This window comes from Babylonia areolata, chromosome 18, assembly GCF_041734735.1.
Source record: "Babylonia areolata isolate BAREFJ2019XMU chromosome 18, ASM4173473v1, whole genome shotgun sequence".
In the NCBI taxonomy this organism is placed as follows: domain Eukaryota; kingdom Metazoa; phylum Mollusca; class Gastropoda; order Neogastropoda; family Buccinidae; genus Babylonia; species Babylonia areolata.
The window spans coordinates 59,031,665-59,042,971 of NC_134893.1; the positions used below are offsets into that span (position 1 = coordinate 59,031,665).

An 11,307-nucleotide genomic window follows, 5' to 3' on the forward strand; every position below is an offset into this window, starting at 1 on the left:
CACACACACACACACACACACACACACACACACACACACACACAGAGATATGTATGTATGCATTGGCACACACACACACACTCTCTCTCTCCCTCTCTCTCTCTCTCTCTCTCTCTCACACACAGACATATATGTACACACAAACACAGAGAGAGAGAGAGAGGGAGAGAGAGAGAGAGAGAGAGAGAGAGAGAGAGAGAGAGAACAAAAAAAAGTCAGAAAACAGCAAGTACTTTTGTAAAACCACTTTAATACAAATCCGCACCCATCAGAGGAACACATAAAATCAAAGATTCCATTACCAAAGCACCAGAGCTGGGCTGCATGCAAGCGATCGTTGCACACGCAAAATTTGTTTTCTTGGCGTTAAGAGTTTTCCTTAGTCTAACTGAAATAATCCGTGCACTGTTTCCAGAGGAAAACATCCATGTTGTCACGGGTTCTGTTTAAGTGCGTCAGGTGCATGCTGCACACAGGACTTTTGTTTATCGTCTCATCCGAATAACCAAACGCTCAGTTTTGATTTTCCAGTTAAACTTGGGCGATACTGGGAATCGAATGAACACTAGACCCTCATAGACACTGCACTGGCAGAAAAACGACGTCTTAAACATTCTGCTCACCTTTCTCCTTCCTCTGCACAGCAAGCAGAAGTGCAAGAAACGCATTAGTTAATACATTCGCGTTGGCAGAACAGAAGTGATGTGTTGTGAGAAACTTTTGAAACTGGACCGAGGAATCCACGTCATGTACTGGAACGGGTAGCAGGTTCATTACTACCGGGCCAAGATAGGTGAAAGAGCGCTATGTTCTTTTCTGTTTGGAATCTGTTAGCACTTTTGAATCAGAAGCCGAGCATAAATACACCAAAAAGGAGTAGGCCTACACATCGACAATACATCAAAAAGGTAGTAGTATCGATATCGGTATGTCGATTAAGTATCCTTTAAGATATGAAATACGTGTTAATTAGTCTGTAAGTCCTGCGAGATATGGGAAGCCAGTGCAAGCCATTCCCGTTGACTTAGGGACAGTCTTAGCGTGAAACAAACGAATCGCTCCAAAGATCGCTTGCTCAACCCAGCCCTGAAGAATTCATCATGGTCCACATAACATATTATTACAGAAAGTGCACATCTACGGGGTGAATCTTATGTACAATAATTGTAAGTCATTTGGTCCCGTCAGAGACATATCATTATGATTAGTGTAACTCATGCATACATTCGTAATGATATAGATCATGTTTCATAAACATATTTCAATCAAAGAACAAACTCGAATCGGTGTAAGACATGATTATAATGATATGGTGTATTATATGCATGTTGTGATTATTTATATCATTATGCACAGCTCGTGTTCTTATGACATCATTTCATCTACACAGTTCAAATGAAACCAAACTCGAGTCAAAACCTGGGGCATAAAACAGTCAGTATTAAGAACAGCACACACACACACACACACACACACACACACACACACACACACACACACACACACACACACACACACACACACACACACACACACACACACACACACACACACACTAACACATAGCGCAAATTTACAAAATCAAAACATACAAAGTACATAAAGCAATCAAAAGCAGTCAAAACACTGTAAAATTAAATCTGAGCAGTTTATCAAAATCTGAAAACAAAACATGTTCCCTCGAGTTGAGATAAGTAGTAGAATACTACTGATTACGAAATTATTGACTACATTTTGTTCACAGGACAAGAGAAGTTATGCTGGTTTCAAGGTTTATGTTTATACAAAACATTCTTTAAAAAAGACCCCATGGGGGTATATTGAAAAAACAGAACGACAGAACAGGAAAAGCAAAATGTAGCCCACGCAAGATTACACAGAAAAATAATGAGCATATATGTAAATGAAAATTGATATAATGCACAATTTAAGCATTATCGCAACATATAAGCAATTTTTATATAGGTATACATAGACTGATGATCATATCATAATGACAACAAACAATATTGATTATACCCATTACCAGGTTATAAGCAAAGCCTTTTTTTTGTATTGTTATTACAATGTTATTGTGCTGCATGTATGTGTGTGTGTGTGTGTGTGTGTGTGTGTGTGTGTGTGTGTGTGTGTGTGTGTGTGTGTGTGTGTGTGTGTGTGTGTATTCTCATCATAATTCTGAGTGTGGGAGGAAATAATGGATCTATGACTTTCAATCGCCTGGTTTGATTTTCTGAATGCTTTTTATGTTGGTTGGCTGGTTGGTTGGCTGGTTGGTTGGCTGATTGGCACATTTCGTTGATTTTTCTGTCTATCTGCTTGAATAGTGTTTCGGCCCGCTTGTTGTTATTTTTTCCTTAAAAAGGAACACTTTCAATGCAACCTTATTACTCAAGCGAATGATTTCATATCACGATTACATATTGAACTATAAAAACAGCAGCAGCAACAACAACAATTTTTTTTTTTTACTTCATCATCAACAACTACAAAAACAATAACAAGAACAGCAACAACATTAACAATGACACGAGCAACAACACTTCAACAACAACATCAACATCAACATTAGTTACAATTACATCATCATCAACACCATCTTCTTCTTCTTCATCACTGTGAACAACAAGAAAACAAACATCAACCATGAGCCTAATTATCTATTCATTCTTCGTCGGTTGTCACTGCATGGTTGACGTTCCCTCCAGGTTTTTCCTCCTGTCTTTCCAAAGCCTCCACTGTCTGGACGGATGTATTCTGCCCTGGCTCTGTCCTGTGCAACAGGCGTGGCCCTATCAAAGCGATCAGCAAGGAGCCAATCGGAGCCGTGATAACAATCGCCAGCACTGCCAACGTCAGCACCTGAAAACAGAGAGATCATAGCATTGGTTGATGAGAGCGGTTGTGCCATTGGTTGATAAGAGTGGTAATGGCATCACCGGATGAGGACTGTAATGACATAGTTTGAGGACAGCGGTAATTACACAGGTTGATGATAGCGTAATCCCATTGGTTGATGAGAGCGATTGTATCATTGGTTGATGAGAGGGGTAATGCCATTGGATGATGAGAGCGATTGTGTCATTGTTTGATGAGAGCGATTGTGTCATTTTTGATGGGAGGGGTAACGCCACTGGTTGGTAAGAGTCGTAATGTCATTTGTTGATAAGAGCGTAATGCCGTTGGTTGATAAAAGCGATAAGGCAGCTGGTTAATGACGGCGATGATGCAATTGGTAGAAACAAGTGTGAGAAGATGTGGTCTCTGTTCAAGGACTATATTCATATATTAGATTAACTATTTCTTCAACGCAGGTTATTTTCAGAATCAGCACTTCCGCGAGCACATATTTGCATGTGTATGTGTGGGTTTTCATGTGTGTGTGTGTGTGTGTGTGTGTGTGTGTGTGTGTGTGTGTGTGTGTGTGTGTGTGTGTGTGTGTGCATGCACGCGTACGTTTTGTATCCAAGTTATATGAGTGTATGCCTTTGCTGGTTAACTAAAATATTGTGGGATAGTGGAAAGTGGCCAATATATCATCCTCATTCCCAGTAGTTGCAGCTGCAGTAGTAGTTGTTGTGGCAGTTCATCATCATCGTCACTATTATCATCATCATCATCATCATCATCGTCATTAAAATCATCATTAGAATAATTATGTAAAAACTGACCTCTCTGCCCAGTTCCACAGCCTTGGCACCAGCTCCCAGTTCTATGGCAGTGTCCAGGGCGATGCCGCCGATAGCAGCCTATGAATCACAGATACACAGCCACACGCTTTATATGAGCAGTCTAGATGGGAGACAAAGGTGTGATAGCAGCAGCAGCAGCAGTAGTAGTAGTAGAAGTAGCAGCAAATGCAGCAGTAGTAGCAGTAGTAGTAGTCGTAACACGGCAGACAGTAATAAGAGAGAAAGACAGACATACATACAGACAGACTGACAGACACACAGCGACAGAGAGAGAGAGAGGCAGACAGAACGAGACGGAGAGGGACAGAGAGAGACATAGACAGACAGACGTACAGAGAGAAAGATATAGAGAGATACAAACAGAGAGACAGAAAGAAAACGAGACTGAGACCCAGAGAACTAGACACTGAATGATGCAGACCCACAGGGGGAGACCGGGGCAAGTCTGTCCCCGGTGTAACGTCCCAAACTGTAACCCCCCTCCCTTTCCGCAGGTCCCACGGGGTACGAATCAGTGACCTAAATCGTCCCCCAGGGGACTAGTTAGTGTCCTAAGTTGTCCTACGCGGGACAAGCCAGTGTCCTAAACTGTCCCACGGGGGACGTTCTGGGATGTCCCCCATGCTGTTTCTGCCTTCTACCTACATGATTTGAAAATCTGACAACGGATCACTACCCAAAAGTGCATGTATGAGGAAACATTATACTATTTAGTTGACATTATCTTTCAGTGAAGGGGGAGGGGAGTTATTTTATTCTAATCCAGATCAACCCCTATGCTCTTCCACTTGGTAGTTGAGGCGTACACATCTTCTAATTGGGTAGGGGGTACTTAGCTAGCTAGAATCGGCCTCCTCCACCTTCATTCATTCCTTTTTCCCATCTGAGATATGTATTTTTATGCAGTTTCTCGTCTTTCACGTTTTGCTATTTGGGTTATGTTTTTTTTTTTTAATTTCCTATCCCTTTCTTTTTATCCCGGCCTTGGGATCGTGACAAACTTAGCTGGAAAAATGGGCATGAAGAACCGTTCTTGCTGTCGTCATCATCATCATCATCATCATCACCATCATAATCATCAATATCTCCATCATCATCACCATCATAATCATGAAGACAAACATGTCATACCTGCACAGTGGCTTTGGGAAGCCAAGGAGATGATCACGAAGAACCGTTCTTTTTGTCATCATCATCATCATCATCATCATCATCACTATTATCACCATAATCATCACCATCACCATCATCTCAATCATGAAGACAAACACGTCATACCTGCACAGTAGCTGTAGGTATTTAATGGATGGACATAAAGTACCGTTCTTTTTCTCACCAACATCATCACGTGACATCATCATCATCATCATCACCATCATCATCATCATCATCATCACCACCATCATCACCATCCATCGCCATAATCATCACCATCACCATCATCTTAATCATGAAGACAAACACGTCATACTTGCACAGTAGCTGCAGGCAACCAGTGGATGGACATAAAGTACCGTTCTTTTTTGACACCATCATCATCACCATCATCATCATCATCATCATGGTCACCGTCAACATCACCACCACCATCATTCTATTCATGAAGACAAACACGTCATACCTGCACAGTGGCTTTGGGAAGCCAGAAGATGGGCACGAAGAACCGTTCTTTTTGTCATCATCATCATCATCATCATCATCATCATCATCCATCACAATCATTCTATTCATGAAGGCAAACACGTCATGGTGACGCAGTGGAGTGATGGCCTAGAGGTAACGCGAGAGAATCTGAGCGCGCTGGTTCGAATCACTGCTCAGCCGCCGATATTTTCTCCCCCCTCCACTAGACCTTGAATGGTGGTCTGGACGCTAGTCATTCTGATGAGACGATAAACCGAGGTCCCGTGTGCAGCATGCACTTAGCGCACGTAAAAGAACCCACGGCAACAAAAGGGTTGTTCCTGGCAAAATGCTGTAGAAAAATCCACTTCCATAGAAAAAACAAATAAAACTGCACGCAGGAAAAAATACCAAATCATGGGTGGCGCTGTAGTGTAGCGACGCGCTCTCCCTGGAGAGAGCAGCCCGAATTTCACACTAAGAACTCTATTGTGATAAAAAGAAATACAAATACAAATACCTGCACAGTGGCTTTGGGAAGCCAGGTGATGGGCACGAAGAACCGTTCTTTACGGTTCAGGTCAGACCTCAACACCACCACGAAGGCCATGATCAGACGGAACAGTAACCCCAGGAACAGCACGGCCACCCCGTACCCTGCAACACACACACACACACACACACACACACACACACACACACACACACACACGATACTGTATGTTAATGTATCAATGAATAAATGAACAGACAAAAAGACAAAGAGAAACCTAAGGATCTGAAGGTGGGCGTAGGAGGAGGTATTATAATACATGCACAGCACCACACAATATAATATCAGACTGTACATGGACATGACCTTCTTTACTTTATTACGTCTAAGCAGATGGTTGGGAGAGAGACTAGAGAGAGACGCTTTGACCCTTTGATGTTTTACTGTCATTGACTGTTCAGTCCTTGTGACAGGAGGATACATACATTTTCAAGAGACATAAGATCAAATAAACAAACAAAATGTAAATTGATATACTCAACACACGCATAATTAACACAAATACAGAAAATGAGACTGACATAAAACAGCTTATAACATCTGTCAGGTCGACCATCCATAATGAATGAACATTGTTACACACACACACACACACACACACACACACACACACACACACACACACACACACACACACACACACACACACACACATACACATACACACATTCATGCATATGTATCAAATTTTTATCATCCAGTGACATAGCCGATAACACTTGGTTGTTGTTTTTTTTTCTGAGAGTGAATGATAACAGTCCAGGTGTAATTTTGTAAGATTGTTTTGTTCTGTTTTCATATTTGGGGATCCGAAATACTGTTTTCTTTCGAAAATCCCATGCTTCCGAAATATATAGACTGGGGAGATAGAGAGAGAGAGAGAGAGAGAGAGAGAGAGAGAGAGAGAGAGAGAGAGAGAGAGAGAGAACAAGAACAAAACTTTAATCTCCAGGCCTCCGGCCCCTAGAAAGAGGTCAAAAGTACACAATATGGTGATCACTCAGCCACAACAAAATGTAAAATACGTACTAACTTAAACCTGGAGAGAGAGAGAGAGAGAGAGAGAGAGAGAGAGAGAGAGAGAGAGAGAGAGAGAGAGAGAGAGAGAGAGAGAATTAAAGAATGGGTGAATGAATCAATGAATTGTATTCACTGAGCGTAACTGAGTAAGCATACAATACTTTATCTCACACACACACACACACACACACTCACACACACACACACACACAGAGTAACACACACTAGCCAACAGAAGAAGAAGCTCAAAGAAGCACCGCCATTGGCCAAGTCAATAACCAAGACCTTACCGACAGTGGTGGGTTCCAGTTTGGACAGGTCCACCTTGGCACCAATCAGACCGAACAGCAGAGGTTGGAACACCATCCACAGCACCCCCATCACCTCCTCCACGGGAGTCTGCATTCGTGCAGGCAGAGAAAAAAAAAAGAGAGAAAAACAAAACAAAAATAAGATAAATGTGGGCCGGGCTGCACAGATTTCGCACAGAGAAATACGCTGTGACAAAAAGCAGTGCAATGCAATACAGTACAATACAATACAATACAATACAACACAACACTATGCGATACGTGTTTGTGTGTGTGTGTGTGTGTGTGTGTGTGTGTGTGTGTGTGTGTGTGTGTGTGTGTGTGTGTGTGTGAGGGTGACCCCCTCCCCCCTCCCCATTCCCCTTTTCTTTATTCCTTGTAAAGAAGACTCTTTTCCATCCAAATGAGACATTTAACGATCGATTACGCAGAACTGGATAAATGATTGATTAATTAGTTGATCGATTTATTAATCAATACTGATTAATTTATTACAAACATTATTATCCACCGCTTAGGAAAGAAAGAATCACACAAAAACTGGTTCATATCTTGAACAGCCCTAGCTGAAAGAAAAGAGCGACCTAGAAAAAAAAGAAGATCATCAACAACAACAACAGCAACAACAAAACAGGTAGCGACTCAGGATGACACACACCCCCACTCTACCCTTACCTCTACACCCTCACCTTCTTCCCCTGGGGCACCTCCTTCCTCCAGCGGAGTCCGGCAACAAAGGCAATGGCCAGACAGGCCAGAGGGCCGGCGCCTGACCACTTGATGTACTTGCTGCCGAAGATGGACACGAGGCCTCCCCCGAACAGCATTACCGAGCGGAACAGCGTGAGGTTTTTCTGCATCCAGAGAATGATTCTGTTGTTGTTAATGCATTGGATCGGTTCCCTTTTCTTCTTTGTATGGACTTGTCTTTTTTTGTCTTTTACCTTAAGTTTTCTCCATCAATATGACATAGTGATAATAATAATAATAATAATAATCATCATCAACTGAAAAAAACCCCACTACGGTTGACTGAAAACACACACACACACACACACACACACACACACACACACACACACACACACACACACACACACACACACACACACACACACACACACACACACACACACGCACACACCTTTCTTACAACCTACACTCAAGTAAGGTGCAGAATGGTTAAAACACGTTTCTGAAAATACAGTGTTCGCTAGGGTCTGGGTTCGAATCTCGGTCTCGTCCTTTTTCTCCAAGTTTGACTAGAATATCTAACTGAGTATCTAGTCATTCGGGTGAAATGAGAAACCGAGGTTACTTGTGCTACACGCACTTAGCACACTGAAAAAAGAACCCGTGGCAACATTATATGTTGTCCTCTGGCAAAATTCTGCAGGAGAAGTCCACCCTGACACGCAGACAAATATATGCAAGTTCTCAAGGCCTGACAAAGTGCGTAGGCTGCCTGCTCAGGCATCTTCCTAGCAGATGTGGCGAAATGTATAATCCTGCATTTGTCTGAACGCACGGTGTCGCCTCCTTGAGAAAGCGAAACTGAAACTTACACTGGATCTCTGGGGGATGTACCAGAGGAAGACACCTCCCACACAGCCAAAGGCGATGCCCACCACCGCCTCCAGGGGCCCCTTGAACAGAGTCCACACCAGGTCCCCTGCACACACACACACACACACACACACACACACACACACACACACGCACGCACGCATGCACCCACATGCACCACAAATACATATATACACACACAGAGACACATATACACACACGCATACACGCGCGCGCGCGCACACACACACACACACACACGCACGCACATGCACCACAAATACACACACACACACACACACACACACACACACACACACACACACACACACACACACACATGATTATATATCGAAACCCACCAAATATATCCACACCCGTCCACCCACACACGCATAAATACGCACACGCTCTTTTACACACATACATGTAGACACACATTGACGCACATACTCAGACACACACAAAAACACAGAGGCAAACACACACACACACACACACACACACACACACACACACACACACACACACACACACCACCCCAACCATCAACCCGACCCCTACCACGCTCGTTCGCCCCTACACCTCTCTCTCTGTCTCTCTGTCTCTGTCTCTGTCTCTGTCTCTCTCTCTCTCACCGGAAGTGAAGGTGATGCCCAGGCAGACCCCGAAGCCCGTGATGGCCAGCACGGCATCCAGACTGACGGCAGCCACGATGAGGGTGGGTATGCCCTTGTCCAGGCCGTAGCCCCGGTCTGACAGGCCCAACATGCTGGGCACCACCACGGCTGGTGACACCACTGATAGCACGAAACTGTCCCCCAGAAAGAAAGAGGTCGGTTGTAGCCACATTATTATCGTCGTCGTTATCGTTGTCATCGTCATCGTCAACATCGTCGTCATCATCATCATCATCATCATCATTGACATCGTCATCATCATCATTGATATCGTCATCATCATCATCATCATCGTTATCGTTGTCTTGACATTATCGTCATCGTCATCATCGTCGTCATCATCATCATCATCAACATCGTCGTCGGCATCATCGTCGTCGTCGTCATCATCAACAACGTCGTCGTCGTGGTCGTCGTTGTTGCTATTGTTATCATTATCGTTGTCTTATCGTTATCATCATCTTCCTCGTCGCCATCACCATCACGATCATCATCATAATCATCATCATCCTCAATAATAGTAGCAGCAGGAGTAGGAGGGGGAGGTGAAACAGCAGTTACAGCAGCAGTAGTAAGGATGGGTTGAAGTAGGAGCAGGAGGGGGATCGGTTATGCTACGTATACACAGCAATGTAAGAGGGAATGAATTAGCAATCAGCAGCAAAAGCATTAGCAACAGCAGTAGTAGCAGCAGCAGCAGTGGGTATGTCTTTGTCCAGCCCGTAGCCCCGGTCTGACAGGCCCAACATGCTGGACACCACCACAGCTGGCGACACCTGGTGGTGGTTCGTCCGTCGGGATCGACGAGGACCATCTAGTCATCCTGGGGGGGGGGGGGGGGGGGTTGGGCTCTGTGGGTGCGCAGATGACTGGTCAGGCCAATCCGCGCCCGGAAGGTTCTGACGCAGTGTGGACAGGGGATGGTGGCGGCTGTCGGGGACTTGCTGGCACTGCTTTTCCTGGCCTGTCTGCGTTGCTCTGCTGCAGCGATTCTGTTGGCCTCACAGGATTTGGCGCCTTTGTGGACAGCTGAACGCCACTTTGGTCTGTCCATTGCATTCAGCTCCCAAGTGTCGTAGCTGATGCTGAAGGCCTTCAGGGAAGCTTTCAGAGTGTCTTTGAAGCTCTTCTTTTGGCCTCCATGGGAGCGCTTGCCATGTTGGAGTTCACCGTACAGCAGTTTCATGGGGAGCCGGTGGTCTGGCATGCGAACTACATGGCGATACCACTGACATCACGAAAACGTTCCCCAAAAAGAGAACGATTGCAGCCACATCGATAAAATCAGCATCGGTTGTGGTATTATTGTATTAATGATGATGATGATAGTAATAGTAGTAGTAGTAGTTGGAGGAGGAGAAGGAGGAAGAGGAGCAATAGCAACAAAAGCGGTTTTAGCAGCAATATGCAGCAGTACTGATAGCAGTTGTAGTAGCAAAAACAGCTGTAGTAACGAGAAGAACATCGGCAACGATGTAGCAGGCAGTAGCAGCAGCGGCAGCAGAAGCAGCAGTGTCAGCATCATCATCAGTAGCAGCAGCGGCAGCAACTATAGTAGTAGCAGTTGTAGTAATAGCAGCAGCAGAAGCAGTAGTAGTAGTAGTAGAAGGAATATGAGAAGAGGTAGATGGAGAAGGAAGGGACATCGCATGAAGAGGATTTGTAATAACAATGAATGAATGATAAAAAGAGAAGAAAAAAACACTGAAAACAATAGCATAGAAGAAACATAGTTGTAGTAATAGCATTCGAGTTACCAGTATCAAGGACACACAAACAACCCCCACCATCCACATCCTCATCCATGAGGGTACCTGACCCCACTTTACACGCAACCCCTCCCCCTTCCCCCCATATCCGTC

The 11,307-nt window shown here is 44.2% G+C and overlaps 1 protein-coding gene across 1 annotated transcript in view; it reads right to left on the reverse strand.

The window, feature by feature from the left end:
* Positions 1-445: 445 nt before the first annotated feature.
* The window catches only part of LOC143292099 (sodium/hydrogen exchanger 9B2-like), a 25,896-nt gene continuing 15,034 nt past the window's right edge, over positions 446-11,307 (reverse strand). The window contains exons 6-12 of the mRNA XM_076602282.1: positions 9,404-9,579; positions 8,765-8,871; positions 7,889-8,053; positions 7,179-7,287; positions 5,836-5,972; positions 3,672-3,749; positions 446-2,862 (exon numbers count right to left, since the gene is read on the reverse strand). Of these exons, the coding sequence (XP_076458397.1) occupies positions 2,665-2,862; positions 3,672-3,749; positions 5,836-5,972; positions 7,179-7,287; positions 7,889-8,053; positions 8,765-8,871; positions 9,404-9,579 (970 nt within the window). The 3' untranslated portion in view covers positions 446-2,664. The remainder of the gene's footprint in view (positions 2,863-3,671; positions 3,750-5,835; positions 5,973-7,178; positions 7,288-7,888; positions 8,054-8,764; positions 8,872-9,403; positions 9,580-11,307) is intronic.